This window comes from Sturnira hondurensis, unplaced genomic scaffold (assembly GCF_014824575.4).
Source record: "Sturnira hondurensis isolate 20B ecotype Veracruz unplaced genomic scaffold, ASM1482457v3 Scaffold0008640, whole genome shotgun sequence".
NCBI lineage: Eukaryota > Metazoa > Chordata > Mammalia > Chiroptera > Phyllostomidae > Sturnira > Sturnira hondurensis.
This window is the reverse complement of record NW_028081271.1, coordinates 17,840,631-17,861,049: the sequence shown is the minus strand read 5'-3', so window position 1 is coordinate 17,861,049 and position 20,419 is coordinate 17,840,631. Positions and strand designations below refer to the sequence as shown.

The 20,419-nt window shown below is 43.7% G+C and overlaps 1 protein-coding gene across 1 annotated transcript in view; it reads right to left on the bottom strand.

Moving 5' to 3' along the window:
• Positions 1-20,419, bottom strand: part of UNC5D (unc-5 netrin receptor D) — a 223,033-nt gene that overhangs the window by 21,030 nt on the left and 181,584 nt on the right. The window contains exons 13-16 of the mRNA XM_037055091.1: positions 17,761-17,929; positions 15,938-16,165; positions 8,459-8,608; positions 1,091-1,255 (exon numbers count right to left, since the gene is read on the bottom strand). Coding sequence (XP_036910986.1) covers positions 1,091-1,255; positions 8,459-8,608; positions 15,938-16,165; positions 17,761-17,929 — 712 coding nt within the window. The remainder of the gene's footprint in view (positions 1-1,090; positions 1,256-8,458; positions 8,609-15,937; positions 16,166-17,760; positions 17,930-20,419) is intronic.

Genomic DNA, 20,419 nt, shown 5'->3' with positions numbered 1-20,419 from the left:
CTACTCCTCAGCTCTCTCTCCATCCACTCTCAAATAACCATTGGGGGGAGGAGAATGCCAATCAGAATCAGGGCAGGCATCAAATATCTTTTTTAAAAGGTTTTATTTATTTTTAGAGGGAGGGGAAAGGAGGAAGGCAGAAAAGGAAAAAAAAAACCACATCATTTCGAGAGAGCAACATGGATCCGTTGCCTCTCATTCTCACCCCGACTGATGATGGAACCTGCAACCCAGGCATGCACCGAGACCAGGAATTGAACTGGCACACTTTCGATCTGTGGGACGATGCCCAACCATCTGAGCCACTCTGGTCAGGGCAGCTATCCCTGATCCTTTAGCAAATGTTCCCTTTGACTCCCAGTCTAGCTCTGCCCTTCAGTAGCGATATGTCGTTGGGCAAAGTCCTTCCCCTCTTTGCACTTCTCATTCTACAAAGTAAGAAAATGGATTAATATCTACTCTATCTTATTGTATCGATGAATCTCAGTTTAATGGAAATGGATGTGCAGAACTTGAGCCTGGGGGGTCAGCCGAGGCCCTGATTAGGAAATAACACAAATGGGGCCACTGACTCCTAGGGAACTAGTCAGAAGCAACAGAAAGCTGTCCGGTGGTAACCTTGTGCCTCTTTCTCGCATGTGCGTGTCTCAGCTCTACCGTCGGCTAATAATGAATTTCAGCTGCTATTCTGAGCCCACCGCAGACTATTGTTAGATTGCTGGTGGATTTCTGAACAAACAGCTCTGTAGCAGTTCCTTCCCCAAAGGTCCCTTCACAGATCCTAAGGTCTTATGCACTGTTTTCCTGACCAGTGGTGAGCTCAGTTTAATCTGAAGCCCGAGAAAAGGTTTCTTCTCCTTTATGAGTAATGAAGATGAAAAGAGTTGAATGACCATGAGACGGTCAGTTTTCAAAAGGTAGAGTTGCCAGAGAAAGTAAAGGCCAAATGATGTGTCCAATCAGTAATGAGGGTTCAAAGAGTGCACTCTGAAGCTCTTTCCAGCTCCTTGTAGAGCACCGCTGTGATAGGTATATTATTCTAATTGTCCTCTAGACGTGGCGTCGAGAGGCCTGTAGACCAAGGACTCACCTCGAGGATTGATGTCTGCACTTGGAGGATCTGTTCATGGCCTTTGAGCTGCCGGATGCAGATTTTGCAGGACAGCTGGGTGGTGGTGGGCGTGTAGCGCTCCAGGGAGAAGGCACAGTGCAGGGGCTGCCAGTTGCTGCACCACACGCGGGAGAACGGGACTTCCTGCAGGGAGAAGGGGGAGAGAAGAGGGCTGTGGCGTGCGGCGCCCGGCTGGGATGAGTGGAGAACAGGAGAGACTTAATAGCAATAATTATGACGGTGATGACGATGATTGCAGCAGAGGTAATTGCCTAAGTGACTTTGGTGGAATTGTTGTAGAAATAACGTTCCAGCATATGCCAAGCAGTACAAAAGTAATTAATGTCAATTCCAATGGATAACATTCAGATTCCAAAAACACACTGCGAGAGCTCAGGTTTCACTTGGTGACACAATTAGAAAGAACGCCATCAAATATGAATCATAATGCTTTTCCATTTAAAACATATGCTTAGAGCGCACCTACGGGCCATCCTTCAACCTCAGCCTGGGGCCCGGGTTCTTTTCTCACATAAATGCGTATTAGGCTAAAGACTAATTGACCAGAATTTGTCCCCATACTGCACACTCATGCTTAATTGTATACACAGAACACAATATTGCTAATGTATCCAGCATAAAAATTACACCTGCTGCAAAATCACACACATATACCCACATGCCAGAGAGACAGACACGTGGGGCCGCCCCGCAGTGGTCTGGTTTGCCAGCTTCTCATTCAATTACCTGTTCCACGAGGCCGTGTGTGCTGCCTGCTAATGCCCAGGCATTATACTGGATAAGCCATAAGAAACGAGAAATTAGGTTCGGTCCCTACTCTCCAGGGACTTAGAGACAATTGAGTAGCAAAAAATAATTTTTACTAAATGAGGGGGGACATTGTAATTTCTATAGAGATCACCCTCTATCTACCCCTGTACCAGTTTGTGTTTGCCACTGAATGGACTGTGCTTGGGTCCAGTTGATATCCTGAGGTCAGAAGATCAGAAACTGATGTACTTTCATCTACGAAAAAGTCTCATGCCCACTTGAATCAGGCTGGGTCCTTGGCAATGACTGTGCATGTCCAGCCTCTCATAACGTTAGTCCTCACTTTGCTTTTTCTCTCCTCTCATCAATTGGCACCTTTATCTGTTGCTATAAATATAGTTCCCTCTGATACTAACATTGGAAGGAGGTCTGGAAGTTGCAACTCTGAGGTGTGATTGGTAACGAAGTCAGCCTGTGTTATGAGACCACGGGCCATGATTAAAATTCAGTCTCCTCACTTTGCGAAACTAGGAGTTACCGAGTTATTCCTGAGCTCTGCTGCACACACTTGTGGTTTCCTCATTTTCGTGATGGCTGTGTCACAGAGCCTGATTCTGGATAGTCCCTGGTAGGGGGAGGTTGGGGCGTGGACTGTAGGTTACTGCGCACCAGAAGACAGGAGAGCCAGCTCTCAGGGAGTACGAGAGGGCGACTCAAGCATTAACCCCGTATCCCAGCAAGGAATGTAAGCACTGTGCATTTTTGTTCATTCCTTTGCTCTTAATCCTGAATGAAGGAAAAGGCAAAGGCAATGGACCTTTGTCTCAAGAGGTAGAAACAAGGCTCCAAAGAAGGTCTGTGTGTGTGACACTGTGTAGTGTTTCCTTGAGTTTAATCTTGTGCAGGATGTGGGCTGTTAGGACGCAATGCTGCTTGCCATTCTCTGTTCTCCCCTGCAGGGCAGGGGCTGGAAGCCTGAACACTACATTTTCCAGATGCCCTAGTCAGCAGGGAGTTCACATTTCCATCCTGCCCCTCAGGGTCACTTGTGCTAGACTTGGACAGTAGAAGAAGAACCAAAGCCACTATTGCCCCTCTGACATCAGCAAAGGCCCAAAGGCCTTGGCTGTCAGCACAGTGAGCTGTGCAGAGCTTCTGGACATTACCCCAAGAGCCCTCAGCCTCAGCACTGATTCCTGAAATTCCCGAACTGGGTGGTTTCCTGGTCTCATGGGTGGCTTTCTCTGACCCTGGCTCTCCCAGGCTTTCTAGAAGTTCTATAAGCTTGTAACTCCCTTGACAGAATTTCTCCTTGTCTGAAATAGCTTAAGTGGTTGCTGTTTTCCTGACCAAAACAATTCTCTAGTTAGATTCTAGTGGATTTGAAGTTCTCAGAAACTGACGTAAGGTGGACAACGCTGAAAGGTGCCGCTGATGGGCTCCGCACAGAGACTGTCCTCTTCTAGGGAAACGCTGGGAGAAGCACTAAGCTAAGGGCCACTGAGAGAGCCCTGGCTGGGCCATGGCTCCCTTATACCACCAGCAGGCCAGTCAGTACAAGCCCACGGAGTGGAGTTGTTTTTCCACTTTCTTCCTGTACTGAGACTTTTACTGATGATCTCATCTTGGTAGACAGGGCAGCAGAGGGCAGTTCTGATTGGTGCACCTGCCAGCAACGTTTAGGGGGAGTCATTTTCTCTACAACACTCACGAATGACTCTGTCTGCACAAAATCCTACCCCTGATAAAAAAAATGGCACGCGTTCAGAAGTTCTTCCATTTCTTCTCCTGGCCCAATCTGGCCCTTTTCCTGCTTCTCTTCCTGAGCCTCCATCTGTTTTGCAAAGCACAGGTGTAACCTTTACCTTGTATTCCAGACTCCAGCACGTCTCTGCCTGCCTGCTGAGCTCTTCGAGGTCCCAACTACTCATATGTGCCCAAGGGCCATCTCTCTGTGGAGGACTCCAACAAGTACCTCGCTGGTATTTATTTCACCCCCACCCATCCCTGGCTCTGTAGGCCCAATCACTACAAATGACGTTAGTCGGCCTTTCCTCTGGCAACTCTACCTTTTGACGACTGATTATCACCACCTCACTCTCACGCTTTTACAATTTTCCTGTTTCCATTATAATCCTCTCCCCTCCCTGTATCATTGCAAACCTCAGCCACCTAGTCCCCTGGTCTTCTGCCTCCAGTCTCCACTGCACAGAGCTGATGAGGGGGCTGGCACCTCCCTGAAGAGGCAAACAGAAGGCAGTTGATCGGTGTTCTTCAGGAAACGGCATTGCGGTCTCTCTCTTACCTCTAGTCATGAGGTGGGGGGGGGTGGGGCACCCATGTGACCAGACCACCTCTCATTACAAGCTTCCTTTGCTGGGTGGTGGGGCAGGGAACAACCCCTTGATGCCTGCCATGCTAAACACAGTCCCCTGCAGGGCCCTCGAGAGCATCCCTCATCTGTTGCCCTATTCTCTCTCTTCATTCTCATGCTCATAGCCCTCAAAGGAACACTCTTCTTCAAACCAGTCAATGTTTACAGAGTCACTTTGTGCCACACCCTTCATTGAAAGTTAACTATAACCTAGGTCTCTGGTGGATACGCAGTTTTGCTTAATTAAGATGGTTTTGCCTTACTAACCTAGCTGAGGACGCTTTTGTTTTCTACCACTGAAATCTGACTCATTACATTGTAATATAAGCTCTTGGATTGGCAGGGCCAGATAGAGCTGAACTCCAGGTCCAGCCCTGCAGCAAACCTACGTTTTCTGTAGTGGACGTGAATCTGAGGGGAAGCTACCTCTCTCCCTCACCCCCCAGTGACACTGACCGTTTATTGAAAAGTGTCTGCTCTGGTATCACTGCTAAATTTCTCACTATTTTCTTGAAGACACTGGAAGAGAGGTAGGAGAGGAGCGCCCACTGCAGAAATAATCCGTCTTTGCCTAAAGATATGAGAATCAGCACACAACGGCAAAAGTCCTTTTTTCTTTCCACTCCACTGCACACCACCAAGGCGCTATAAAAATCCAATTTTACGACGATTATCAAAAGAATATGTTTTTCTTGTTGACTTGAGTGGCAGCTGCCATTAGCGCTCAACAAAACGTTAAAAAATAGCTTTAGAAGCACTGTGATTAGTGTGTTTTCAGGACAATCATCTTTCCTTTCATTTATTCAAACAACAAAACAAAACCGAAAACACCAAGATGCTCTCTCTGAGCTGAGAGGAATGACGGGGTAAGGAATAGGGGAGGACAAAGGGAAGCAAAGGTATGTGTGTTTAAAGAATTCCGGAAATGTTTTCTTTTGACTCTCTTATAATTAGGTTCCTGGCAGATGGAGAGGAATGGCGTCCAGCAGGGAATTGCGTCCCAGCAGGGGACAGGCACTGGGTTCTCCAAGCCACAGAGCATGCTGAACAGGCAGCTGCTTTTTTCCCAGGGAGGTGACAGCCTGACTCTGTGTATTGGAGGATTTAAAAAAAATAAAACAATAGCTTATTGTAGATTGTTTATTGTAGCTTCTCCATGCCACAGCCAGCAAGGACTAAATGAAGCCATGATGCAGTGGCACGCAGCGCCCAGGAACCTGTTGAGAGTAGAGATAATTACTTCCAAGAGCAGGGTTCCCAAATCTGTGGAGGGGACAGTAGCCTGACCCTAATGGTGGCAGAGTCTTAAAAAAGGCCTGAGATGAAAAGGGGTGTAATTAATTGTTGATTTTGGGAAGACTAGCATTGTGGGCCTCATTTGTTCTTTGATATCAAAGTTGATGGATACTTTGCAACCAGGTCTAAGAACTCACACAGTTCTCTCTCCTCTCACATGCCACACTTGGCTTCACGATCAGCAGGGCTGTAGCACAGGCTCCCATGAAGTGTAACCCTCCAGAACCTCAACCAACAAGGTTTATACCTCAGCTTGTCCTCCTATACCGAGGCTCTCATCCCGGAGCTCTGGGCCTAACCTTGAATTCACAGCATTTGAAACACATTTCTCCTGCAACCGGCTGGTATCTGACAGAGTGCGTATTCTCTGCACTAGAAACCTCCCAGGCAGTACCTCCCAGGGGCAGCCCACCTCTCCCGGAAGAAAACAGGAATGTTTCTTAAAAAGTAGGCCTTGGCCCTGGCTGGTGTAGCTCAGTGGATTGAGTGTGGGCCTGTGAACCGCATGATTGCAGTTTGATTCCCCGTCAGGGCACATGCCTGGGTTGCAGGCCAGTTCCCACCAGGGGACTCACGAGAGGCAACCATACATGGATATTTCTCTCCTTCTCTCCTTCCCTTCCCTTCTAAAGATTAAATAAATAAAAAAATATAAAAAAGTAGGCCTTGTGTACCAACTAGAATATGTTGACTCCCAGATTCCTGATTTAAAGTGAGAGAAAGGGAGAGAAGACATCCTGTCTTCTTATGAAGACAGGATGCCACAAGTCTTCCATGCACGAGGTTGGAAGATGAGAGAAAGTGGCAGGGAGGTCTGCCAGTTGTAGGAGGGACCCATAAATGATGTCAGAAATGGTTGTGAGAGTTTCTGTCCCTCGGTGGCTCTCTGATAGTTCCTGTCCACTAAGTCCTAATGCAAAGCCATTCTCTATTCTCCATGTGGAGTATGTCAGTGCACACAATGTGCTCTACAAGGTTCAAGCAGGCTGAACACAAGCCCTTCCCAAAGCACTGACATCCATCTGATGCCCCGGAGCAAGCTCAGCATGGCCATTTAAGACAAGCACCATATGTATTCACACAAGCCGTGGAATTTTCAGTGATGACAGGGGCAAGAAAATGGGTGGCAGGGGTGGTGGAGATAGAGGGGGAATAAAGCAGAAAGCCATTTGTGGGTAAGAAAAATGAAGTGGAAACGAAAACTCAGCGGCAAGCCTCGTGGTGCAGAGAAAATTAAATTGTTTCTCAGCCTTCCAAGACTCTTTCAAATTATGCTCAATTACAGAAGGCAAATATTTATGCATGTTCACAACCTCCACACAATCCAACCCGTCCCAGCAGTGAAGCTTGTTGGGTTTCCCGAGAGCCAATGCCCTTTTGCTCTGCCTGGCTCTGCTGCATCCTCTGAGGTCGGCAAGCATTTAGCCTCCCGAGCCTTTTCTGCCCAGAGTTCGCTCTGAAACCCCTGGTGTTGGAATCAGTGTTTAAGTGCTGCTGAAAGGTTATGTTTGTCACCTGATTTCTGATCTCCAGAAAACTTAAACTGTTAAACTTAATAGTTACGTTGGACTGAGTCACTTGCATGAGATCCAGTGAGGTGACAACCTTAAACCTATAAAGGTTAACACAGGAATTTACATGACTGTTAGTGCTTGTTTTAATAACGCCCTGATGTTCATTTTTCAACCCAAAGCTTTGAATACTGCCTTCTGGGGAAAAAGGGACACACAGACCTAGAACATCTTAAACAATTTTTTATCCATGGAAAACCTCCCTCCATGAGGAAATATGCTGAATGTGCCAAAAACGTTGCTCAGTCAGAGCTGTGAGAGAAGTTATTATTCCCTCGAATGCACTGAAGCTGTACATAAAAGGGCAATTCTCAGGGTAATGAGAAGCCTGGAAAATAAATAGGAAAATACAAGTTGTCCAATTTGAAAATTCTGAACCTCAGAAGCTGAAAAGGGCTGGCATTTCAACGTTTTCTCTTATGGTGCAATCAGGGTTTTTCTCTTTGTGACTTGGCTTATATAACTTGCAGAAGTTTTGTGGGTTTTTTTTGTTTTTGTTTTTGTAATGAATGTTGCAAGGACAGAACGGTTAAAAAACCCACGGGGGTCTACACGTTACTTTGGTGCAGAGAACGATGTTTGAGAGCCTCCTGTGATTCCAGATCAGTGAGTCCAATCGAAGCTTTTTCCAGAGTTCGGGAAATGTCCTAATATTGAGGCACCAACGACTCTGGCTTGAGAAACTACGGTAGACCAGCTGGCTGCTTATGACGACAGAACTTGCTGGGAATTTCCGAAGACTTTAGTGACAGAGTCGTATGTTAAGAGATCTTCTTTACACATTATCCTCTCTTTGCCTCTGAATTTATAATTTCTTCTTCACATCTTGCCCAATTCATTTGGTAGCAGGCAATTAATATATTTAGGACACGGACCTCTTGTTCCCCCCTGGCCAGTTTCTACTTTCTACAGCTCACAATGACCCTTGAAAGGTTGCTCATTGACATCCAGCTTTTTAATTACTGAACATGATTAAAACAGTATCTCGTAATGAATTGATTTTAATAAACACAGACCAACATACAAACCTTGCTCTCAGTTGTTAAATCACCAGGCTCCGCCTACATTGAACAATAGCACGAACAGGACAGGAGAGAGGTGTCACACTACCTGATGGTAAGCACCTTTTCCCCCACCTGTTAGAAACCTGTGAATTTACGACAATATGTTTAAGTCTCCATGTGTAGCCCAAACTGCTACGTTTCTCTGACAGCTTTGAGATTATACTCACTCTTTTAGAGGAGGAGGAAAGTCAAGCGTATCCTCCCCAGGGTTTGTGACACGCTTGCTGGTTAAAGCAAAGCTATTTCTGTTAGAAACCCAATTGGCCAGTACCTGACATGCAGTGAACGGTTTAATTCTCCAGAGGAATGGGGGGATATCGAGGACAGAGATCTGGAGGCTAAAGGTATTCCCTTTGAAATGCAGCAGCTTTGGTTCTTCCAGTAGCTGTCCACCTTGATGCCTTTCATCTGAAACCACTTCCTGGAGCACAGGGGAAAGAGAAGAGCATGACAATGAAGTATCCAGTGCTCTCCACCCTTTCTTCCCACAGCCGTGACTGCTCACTCCCCTGTTTCTCCCAGAACTAGACAAACAGCACAACGGATGCATTCCTCTCTTACCCACCCCACACCCTTGCAAGGTCAAGACTAAGGACTAAAAGTGCCTAAGTAATAGGATTTGGGCAGAAAGGATGTCCTTTGTCATCATGTTGCCTGGCTTTTTAAATACATTATGCCTATCTTCAGAAGACCTTCATTGCGCCAAGCAAGGTTTAACAATGATGACTCTCCACAGCTGTATGAATTTCCTTTTGATATTACCATAATCGGGATGTTTTTGTAGCTAACCTGACACCTCATCGTATTTCACAATAAAGGTAGAAACAGGCTCCCCTTCCTGTCTGGTTCACTTGTTTGTCACTAACATTGATATTATCCATATTTATCCTTTAGCTCAAAATAGATGCTACCAAGTGAACATATCATGTTTATTTGTACTAATGTTCATAGATGTTAATATGCCAAAGGCCAAGGCAAAAAATAAGCTATCAAGTCAGTTTTAGCTCAGAAAAAAATGCAAATTCCTGAGATAAATACTTTGGCATCTTCACTGAGAAATTGTTGTAAATATATCTCACGTGAACACAATGCACAGATATTCTGTTGAATGTATGTGCACATACAATTAAACCATTAAATTGCTTCTAAATTTGTGTGGTTCAGAAACATTGGAGAAATGACAGAACAGGTGAAATAACAGATATAGCTTCTGTAAAATCTTAAACTGCTGTGGGGGTGAGGCTTTTAAGGGCTACTAGAAATAAGAGACCTCCCTAAATCCATTTTTTAAAAATCAGCATTCATTTAGTTATATTTTTTTGCGGAGCTACAGCAAATAAGAAAATTAAAATCCTTTACTTACATCCTATACTCTTTTTAGATTCTAAAAAAAGATTGTAAGACAGGCAAATAGGTTTATAAATACAATATCAATAAGTTTCAATTATAGATATAAATTTCAATTACCAGTGAGTAAAACAGCTTCAAAGTTTATTTACCTCTTGTTTATGTATAACATCAATAAAACATTTCTAACCAAGAAGCAGCTGCCTAGCTTTAATCCTTCATGTACATGTAAACAGGTTGCTAGTCTCTTGTCTTAGGCTACCACAATCCAATTCCAATGTCATTTTCTTCAGCTCTCTGGTTTTGGTAGTGGTTGGATATTTTGGGGGGTCCTTAGGTCAGTGCTGAACTCTGATGATGGAAATGTTCTCTCTTTGAGCTAACTGGTATTCACTAAGCTACCATGGTTTGAAGCAGTTGGAAAATGGCTAGAGTGACGAAGGAATTGAATTTCTCACTTTAATGACTTTAAATTTAAATCCTCACACACGGGTAGTAATCACTGTACCTAACAGTGCTGTGCTACGTGGTTCATGATGTTGTGGGTATAAGAACTGGGTAGAACAACATGGTCGCCAGCGTCGGGTGAGGGCCTCAAACAGTGGAAAGTGGCAGGGTGAGAGAGAAGGAAACTCATTCCAAATGCTGACTTGGGGTCTTTTATAGAGGCTAGTCACTGGCTCCTTCTTTTGGGATTTCATGCGTGTCCACTGGAGCTATGCGTGGGCTGGACTTCTGGTGTGCAGAAATGAATCTGTCTCTGCCACCAAGGAGCTCAGTCTAGTGAGAGCGTCAGTAGGCACATAGTATTCAAGTAAAGCGATATATGTGTGCCTGGGAAGTTAAGGCAAGTCCAAGGGTGCCTGACCCAGGTGGGAGGAGAGGCCAGGGAAGGCGTCAGGAAATTAATGGAGGAAGTGATATTTGAACTGAACCTTCAAGTAAAATTTGGTTTAGCCAGAAGAAAAAGGATGGAGAGTGCTTTCCAGACACTGAGCAAGGCATGTAGAAAGGCACCCAGAGCTGGAATAGGTTAGGGCAGAGAGTGTGTGGCTGGAGGTGATGACCAGGTGGTGGATTCTTGCTATGCTGAGGACCCACATTTTAGTTTAGAGGAACAGTGCTCTGGATCTAAGTGCTGCAGAAGAATCTTCTGGGGGCTACATATACTTCTAAAGGGTACCAACCTTGTCAATCAAAATGGAAACACGAGAGAGTCTAATCCTACCTCTGTGCAGTCTTCGGTCAGCTGCTTATTTGTCTTTAGGGGTCAGTTCCTTAGTTGCGTTTATGCATAGCCAAGCAAAATAATCTGCATGATAATATACTAACCTCGTTTTGCGATTCTCGTGCAAACTTACAAACAAGTACTAATGAGAAATGTGTTTACTAAACCCATGTTTACGCCACAGAATAACAACAGTGTTGATTCTTTGAAGACCAAGCTTTCTATAGCGTAAGGCCTTTTCTTTAAGCCTAACTGGCCTGAAGGTGTGGAGAAGCAAACGGTGGTCAGGGGATGAAATGGTTTCCTTGAGGTCACGCATCGCTCAGTGGAGAGCAGGCTATTTTAATACTTAGAAACTACACAGAATCATCATACCAGCAGGGAATTTCATGAAGTGTTCAGTCACTGAGTACCTTCTTTACAGGTGAAAACACGCAGACCTCTTCCCCCAAGGAAGTTATTGGCCTAAAGCTACATGGTTGGTGACTAAGGTAAGACTAGAATAGGGCAACTTGTTCATCATCTAGTATTTTTTTCTCCTAAATTTCCCTGCATTTTTAAGAGTATGCTTGCTTTTTTACTTTAAAAAAAGAAAATGTGATGGCCAGCCTACTATTAATTCTGTCCCAGAAATAATTTTTCATTGGTGTGAGATATATGTAAAGATGATCTAAGTTAGTCTGTGTTTGCCCTAGGGTAATATATACTAACCAGTCCCTGAAATGCAGAGTAGGGGATATTAGGAATTAAAAAAATGGATATCTACTTATAATTATCACAGAGGAAAATGGTATCTTTGCGATTTTTCTGCTATAGGGCTCCAACGTTAAATACAACCGTGATTTATTTTTTCTTTTTTTAAAAACTTATTGTATATTGAACCAACTATATAAAAGCATCTCATAACCTTGCACAAAATATTAAGCAATTATAGTTATTCTGTAACAAAACAATTAATTATTAAAAATAAAGAAGCCCAACAATAAACTAATCATTGTACTTATATATTTGTAAAGGCACAGTTGCTTGCAGAATTAAAGAAATGAACTCCCCAAGCTTTAAAGCACTCTTCAGTAGAATAAATTCTACTTAACACAGAATTCCCAGTTATGCCCCTAACTTATGGTGTTCTTCTCAGGGGCTGTACCTGCGCATCTAAAGTTTTAAATGCTTCTCAGATGATTTCGTTGCCTCGTTGGGTTAGGAATCACTGTTACAAACGACTCTGTTGAGCTGGTTCTGAGTCACTAACAGGGACGTGGCACCCCAAGGGTGGCCTTGATATTCATTTGTTTTTTTCCTATCTGCTTCCTAGGTAACAAAGACTTTCTGTGAAATCTATTGTAAGATTGATACCTGCATTAATCAGCTAAACTAGAAAATAGGGCTTGGCCGGTTTCTTGTATATAACATGTAAGTAAAGGCTCTGGTGGGTGGTTTTTCTAGTCTCTCTACTTCATCATTTCACATTGCGGGTTGCTAGTCATCCAGTTCCAGGAGCTGTGGCCATGAAGCCTGTGCTCTGTGCCTCACTGAGCTCTTTATGTTGATTTAATGAGACAGGCAACAAAATTCAGGTGAGCTTCAGGGATACTAAACCAAGTAGGCCAAATTTACATATTTATGAGACAAAATTGCACTTAAGCGTGCTCACACACACACAGAGAAAAATTATGTCGCTGTGGTGTTTTTCTTTAAATGCTTTACGTGAACAATATTTCCCAAGGTTGCATTATTGATAAATACAAGAACTACATCTGGAGGAAATCCTTTGAAATTAGATTCTAAATCCACATTAATGCCAAGTAAGTAATGAGTACCAAGAGGTACTGAATAAGAGTGCTGGGAGCAGCAGAGGAAGAAAAAAACCTAGTTTTTTTTTTTTTTCCTTTTATAAGATAGGGCAAGTGCTTAATTCCTTGCTTTCTCTATGTCAAGGTTTGTTTGAGAGGGTGTGTGTGTGTGTGTGTGAGGGAGAGAGAGGATAACAAAAACCTAGCACTTCAAATGTTACTGCTTTGAAACTCTGACACCATATTTCAACCTTTGCTCTGAATTCATCAAAGGAGGTGATGTCAAACATTCCAACAAAATGGCAGCTCTCATTATTTCAGAAACCACAGCGGCAGGAGGACAAGAAGTCATTTGGTCCTTCTCACCTCTTTCTCACTTCAGACAGATGGCATTTTTATTTTTAAAGAACCTACCTGAGCTGATGTAATTTTCATAGAGATGTTCTTAGATCTAGTTATCAGAACAGATCTTCAAAAAAAATCCTGAAACTAATTTCATTATGTCTTGCCAAGGTGTTGGAGGTACTTGTTTTTGTCATGCAAAGAAACTACTAGGATTCAGATACAATGTCTCTAGAACAAATGAGGCAAGAATAGCTTCTTTGTATGCAGGGCGTCCAGGGAAGGAGGGCATGGGTGAAAACGGAGCGTGTTTCTGTTTGATTACTACAATTCCTCTAAAGGAATTTTTTTTTGGTGGGAGCATTCTACTGCCAGGCCCTGCCCCAGTTCTCAGAGGACAGGAGAGTTGGGTCTGGAAGCTGCCCTTCTTCCAGTAAAGGCTGGGCTTTGGAGGACGTAGTTCCCAGTGCAGTAGGAATGGCAGGAGAAATGCAGCCATGCCCATCAGCCAGGCTCCTGTCTTGGTTAAGAGCACAGCTCTAGTTGGGCACATATTTTTGTTGTCATTTCTTTCAGATATAAAAAATACACCACAACAAACATAGCAACCGTGCAAGCACACTTGTATCTATTTCCAAATCCCAACAACCACTTCTGTTACACCGATGACTGCCGGCAAATTCCTGGAGAGACATAGAGACGGTTTCTGTGGAGATGCTTCATGAAAACCTCCATGTTGACTCTGAGGAAGTCAGGGTTCTAGCAGAGCTGCAGAAACCGGGTGAGCTCGTATTAACTAACATGGGAAGCCTCTCAGAGGTTTAAAAAGTGAAGGGATGCCATGGCTTGTTGGAAGAGGAACTGTTTTTAATGGGTTAATAACTACCTAATACTCCCCTCTAATTGACTACTACATTTGAAGCCATGAACAGTAAGACAGAGGTGATTTGGGACATTAAGGTGATTTAAATGAACCTGGGTAAAGGGCCTGAACACTGTGACCTGGAGAGGTTGAAATCCAGAGAGCAAGGTTCTATCGCAAACAACACCCAGAGAGTAAGAGTAGGGAGTAAAACAGTTGTGCGCAGAAAAGCTCCAAGTTCTGTTTTAATCTTTCTGTGGCTCAGAGAAGTTATTCAGCCAAGGCCAATGTCCTGTCAGAACCCCAAGGGGGAAGCGTGTCCTTTGCAGTCCGTGGCAGCTGTCACAGACAGCCTGTCAATAACAAGTACAGCCAAACTCAACTTTCGAATCAGCTCTATTTGACATATTCGGAGAGGGAAAGGATCACTGGAGGTAAATAGATATGAAAAATGGAGCCGAAGATACTTCCACTGAAAAATATTTCTCTAAAGCAAAATTAAGAGTTTTAAGAGACATCTCTAAATGATGAAATTAAGGTATTTGGATTCAATTTGGAGTGAGAATACCATTTTCCCTAGCATTGACTAAGAAGAATATGTTACCCGCAGGACTGGGGAGCGGTTGGGAAAGCTGTGTTTAGGGCCTCATTCATAGGCATCTGTGAACAGCTGAGCTGTTGTAGAATCTGGTAGCAATCAACAGAAAATGGAAACAGAATATCTGGAAAGTCTATTAGAATAAAATGTTTAACTCACAGGTTTAACTCAACAGCAGCGACACCCTATTAAAAGGATATTCCAAATTGGTCATGAAGGCTGACGCGCAAGGATGCTGTGATGACCAGATCCCCACAATTGCGTGGGGCAGCAGTGGGCTCCCCACAAGAGCCAGGAGACTGGGAGTGCTCCATGGCCCGGCAGGTTTCCTCCACTGTTCTCAGCCTTCTGAACCCAGCTGAGTTACTAACTGTCCAGCTTGAGTCATGGTGCCTTTCGCAATTGCTAAGTGATAGTAACAGTCTCCATCCACTCCTCCTTTTTGATTACTGAGAGTCGCAGGTATTTTATCCGCTTAGCAGGGGTGGTGAAACCGGATGAAGTGCACAGAATGCCAATCATAAGACGAGGTGCACCTACTTACACTGAGGTTCTTCACTACAAAACTGCACCGCCGTGAAAAACTTTTTATGGGCAGCCGGATCTTAGGCATGCCCTTCAAAACGACCTGTGCTATCTAAGACCAGTTGGGGAGTGTTTGGAAATATGAGTTGGTACTGTGTGATCCTTCATGGCGTACGTTCAGGACTTAGGTTGTGGCTCTTCTCTTGGTAAACATCAGTTTTCCAGCTCAGTGTCTTAAAAGCTAGTTACTGAGGAAATGCTTTGCATAATGGACTTAATGACCCAGGACTGGAATAGCAGGGATCTGGAATGAGTTGTGTCTGGAGAGCTTTACTATTTATATGGGCAAAGCTTGCACAGGCACTTCTGGATTGTCCTTGCTGCTATTAATAAACCCACACTCTCTGTGAGTAGCTAATTTAAAGTAAATCTTACATGATTAAAAGTACCAGAAATGGAAAGCAACCTTGAACCATCTCTGCCCTAGTAGCCCTAATACGTAATAGACTATGTGTCCAGAATATAATAAAACTGCCTGGTGATAGGTATGATTTATAGTTGCTGTTGTCTAACTAAGTGTCGGTTGATTCAAGCAATTTTCTCACTGTCTTCTGCACATCAAATGACTCTTGCATCCGTAGCTCATGCCATTCTCCTTCCTTGACATGGTCTCCCTTCCTCTTTCCCTCCTACTTCTCATCCATCCATGAAGTTTCACCGAAAGTTCTTCAAAACTCTTCTCCACGTCCTCTATTGAATTGGGTCTCTGTTTTTTTGAATTCCAACTACACTTCTAGTTAGGTTTATAATTTAGCAGACAATGTTCCTTACATGCATTAATTTAACCCTTCTTTTTCCATGGCTACCAAGCCCCTAAGCACCTTGTTGGACACAAAGTAATAATCATAGCTCTTTCTTCATGATAGGTAACCCTGCCAAGCCAGTGGTGTGGGTTCATTTTCCAGACCTTCAGCAATAGAATTCCCTTTTGATACTGATCTTTAGGAAACCCTGTACTTTGATGACACCCAAAGAATTACAGAGACCAGACTGACCTGAAATGCACAAGGGGTGTTGTCCACACAATAGACTCTCAAGTTGTAGTCCAGAGAGTTACAAGACATGCAGCCAAAAACCGCCACTTTGAGTTGCTTCACGGCGCAGTCTGTGATTGGTTCTCCCGTGAGGGCATATGTCCCAAAGCTGTCTAGGAGTACGTGACACGCAAAGGGGTCTAAAAGGCAGTAACAGGATGTGGATTCGTCCTCCACTGACATCACTTCCTGTTGGGAAAAAGTGTGTTCTCTCAGCAAATACGATGTGAATTAACGATTACTTTTCAAGCACATCAGCAAACGAACTTTTTTTTTTCCAGAATATTTTCATTGCCCTAATTTTTTGATGTTCAGTGTTTTTCCATCACAATGACGGCTTACATAAGAAATTGTTATTTATATTCAATGTTGGAATTCTGCTTAATAGGTTATACCAAACATCAGTTCCAACGTACTTAGATTTTTGGTTAATTTGTTCAACATGAAATTTAAAAAAAGTCTTAATCATTAACAGCAATAAGCAAACACTTATGTTTTTAAAAAAAAACATCTATTTCTGAAAATGTCTTTCAACATCCTTAAGGAACTATATATTTTTCAAATATTTTTATCCTCTTTCATTTCACCAAAATCACCCACGAGGAACCATTAAATAAATGGTTTGGATAAGATGTACTAAGAATATTTCACTCTTCCCGATAAGAACTTAGGTATGTGTGGCTGGTTTGGCAGAGCATAAATATAACACCATCTGGACGTAAAAGATTGCGAGGAAGTGCTGAGAAGAGACACTGAAGTGGTGAAAATCCAGGCAAAGCAAAATGTATTGAAAAAGAGACCCAAACCTGGCCCAGTTAGGAACCCCATGGAACTTCATGCCCCAGGAAATTTGCCTGTGGTTTATGACGACTGAGTAAGTAGCTGAATGCATTTTCAACAAAGAATGTAGACCAGTTCGCAGACATAGCTGGGCAGAGGAAAGGTAATCCACTGCAGCAACGGGCATTTTTCTTCTCACAGAGAAACATGACTTTCCTTTTACTCTTTTTGCTGGAAGCACCTCCTGGGAGGTATGATCCCAGGGCTAGCTGGAACAGGTCACTGTGTTCCAACAAGATAATCCAGCTGCTTTCATGCAAACTGACTTCAGACGGACATAAAAGGAATCCCAATCGGAGAGATAAAGCAGAGGTTTCACATAAAAGTCATTTCACTGCAGTCTTTTCTCTGCTGTGACTGTCTCCCTTGTTATTACACTTGCTTTCCTTTTTTGTTCTATTGTTCTTGTTTTGTACTATAACTTTTTACATGTGCTTGTATGCACAGGGAAACAGACACTCAATAGTTTTCAATGCATTCATTAATTCACCGAAATCCCTTGTATATTTAGTACCTACAGTGTTCCTGAATCCTTAAATGTAGATTTGTTATAATCCCTAAAGTGACTAAACAGATACAGTGACTTTATATAATCCCTATTTATATAATCCCATATAATCCCACGATGACAACAGCAGATAGAGCGACAGAGTTGTATGCACCAAAGACAGGTACAGAAGGATACATGCCTGTGTGGGTAATTACACCTGTATTCTGAAACCAAACACAAAGGCTCAAGCTTCTCTCATCTCTCTCTCCCATTATCCTGGAACACCACTAGCCCTACCTTCAGGGTGTTATAAAGCACATATCACCCACCCTCCGAAAAACAAGCAAATGCTCACAAATGTCACAGCTGACTCTTGCTGGTGACTGTAGGTAAAAATTTAACCCAGAGGTGGAAGCCAAATCCTGTTTTTCAGAAAGGAAGAACAGGGTCTCACCTCCCACGTGCCCTGCTGTGTCCTCTTCTTTAAATGGATGTTCCAGTGCTCAGAACTGACGTCCGCACAGTGTGGTATGGTCAGGGCAAAGGGCGTGGTGACCATCATGTCTGGGGGACCGCAGGTGACCTCAGGACTCAGGAGCACCTCAGATCCATCGGACTGCAGGCTTAACAGTTGGGAAGGGATAAAAGGGAGAAGCATTTAAAGGACGGGCCGTGCGTGAGAATTTGCTTCCAGGCCTGGATTCTCTTCAGGCGGAGCAGTCCTCCGCCAGTCTTCCCCCGGGAGAGCCTCACACAGTGCAGAGGGCTGGTCTGACCACCCGTCCCAGGCTGCTCACGCACACAGATGGAGCTTCAGCCTGGATTTCAACTCTAGGCTTTGACAAGCAAAATGACCAATGCCCCTTCCAAAGTAAAGGGCAGAACAGAGGGAAGCAAAGGTACTGCTGGTGTGCCACACACCGGCGGCCGGATCCTGATAGTCCTTCAGCTGGTATCAATGGCCAAAGTCAAAAACATTACAGGCACACCAATCTGGTGATCTTACCATCAGACCCCTTTCTCCTAGCACATTCTCCAAATATCTGTAATGCTAGAAAGTGATAAAACAAATGATTATGAAATAGAGCAACATTTCAACAAACACACCTGCACGGAGGACGTCTCTTCTGGTTTTGGAAACATTTATTTTCCGCCACTGCACAGACACGTAGGTTATGAAGTGATCGCACAGTACACAGTTCATTGTAATGTGCATAATCAAATACATAAATGTACATCGTTCACATCTTTTCTATTTTAGATCTAAATGTGAAATCATTCCACCCAGTGCTGGTGTTCAGGTTTTTCTGTGTTATGAATTATTTACAGTGGGAATGCAGAGTTATGAAACTGATAAGAGAAAGTGAAGTTTAATTAAAGGGGAAATAATATCACCTCAGTGAAGGCCTCCTTCTTTCATTTTCTGTCTTTTGTTTTTAATTTCTGAACCTAACTAGTAAGGTGGGGCGCTTTATAGGAGAGCAGTCAATTTTGAACAGCGCTCTCTCTCTCTTTTTTTTCTTTGCTGGATTTTCACTTGTAAGAGATGCAGTGGTATAGAAGATAGCCAATCAAGTAACTTAGGACTCTCAGAAGAAGCAAAGCTACACGGACTGATATTACCTATGCTTTCTCTTACCTCACCTAGAAAGGGTATTTAAATGTGTCATCGCTTGTCCAAAAGTGACCTCTGGAGCAAGATGAAGATAAAAATCAGCACTAAAAGATACCGTTTTCTGTGATCTTGTAACAACAGTTTTTCTGAATGAATAACGTGTTATTCATTTCTGACTTGTTTCTGTTGCCATTGCTTGTTTTTACTCACGTTGGTCCCGGTCACACTCTCGTGCATTATCTCTAATTTGCTGCTGCCCTAAAAGCCAGGCACATAATGGGACAGAACCATCTTTTGTCTACGGTATCCAAAATAGACCTGAATATATCACACGGCCTCCCTCCTTCCCCAAAGCTCTGGAGATGACTCCAAAAAATTCACTCTTCCACATAGGCAACCACTGTCCAAAGCTGACAATTCTTTTCATACAACCAAATTGTAAGGTAACTGAAAAAATGTCTGTATTTACCTGTTAGCAGGGCAGGCAAGCCAGGGGGTGGGCTTGGAAAGGGGTGTGTTAGCAGTAACAACTGTTCTATGAGCAACCTAGAACAATACATTTAAGGTTTGAAAAAGCTGTAAAATGCTGATGTGAGCTATCAGCAGCAGGAAGTGGCAGCCTGCGCGTGGATGCGTGCCAGGGGCCGTTAGAGAGGGTTAAACGCTTTCCCTGTAATTGCCGTATGCATTCATCACAGACAGGGATAGTAGCAGAGATGCTTATGAATGACCGATGACAAGCTCTCCTAAAAGAACTATTTAATTGCTTTCAGAGAATCATCCCCCTTGCTGAACATATTGTTCAAACATATGGGAATTTGGGGAATTATTTAATGCCAAATGAACTGAAATCAGCTAATTAGATGAACTCTCACACTCACGAAGAGCAAGGCCCCTTTCGGTAATAACTTAAACAGCATTAGGGCTCACAGGCGGAGCGCATCCAGCCTCCGGCGCTGCAGGGCACGGGGGCTTTGCATTAAGCAGGCTCTGGGCCTTTCCACAAGTGCAAAGGAAGTAAATCAAAATTTATATCTAATCTTCCCACTATGAAAAACAGAGTCTGGGTGTAGGTTTCTCTCTGGCAAAGGAACAAAACTGAAAATCTCTCCATTTTTTCCCTATGATTAATAAAGCTTTGCCCTTTTCTGTTACCTTTTATCTGCGGCAGTCAGGGAGATTTACAAATATTAATTAAAGCTCTTCGCACACCTGGGGAGGCAGGTGTTAACAGCAGAAGGTCACAGAGAAGTCAGTCAAAGCACTGGCAGCAAAACACCCCTGAATTCCTGCTCACAGGCTCCTGCTCTCTGTGGCCAGATGCACTCTCCTCTTCCGTTACCAGCAGGAAGTTTCTGGTTAAATTGCTGGCTCTCCATGACATCTCAAGGAAAGATGGGGGTGGGTTGAGGGGCAAGCACAGTCTGGGTGTAGTCATGGATACAGACCGAGAGCCTCTGAGGACAGAGGGCGGGGAAGAGATGCCATTAATTGGACT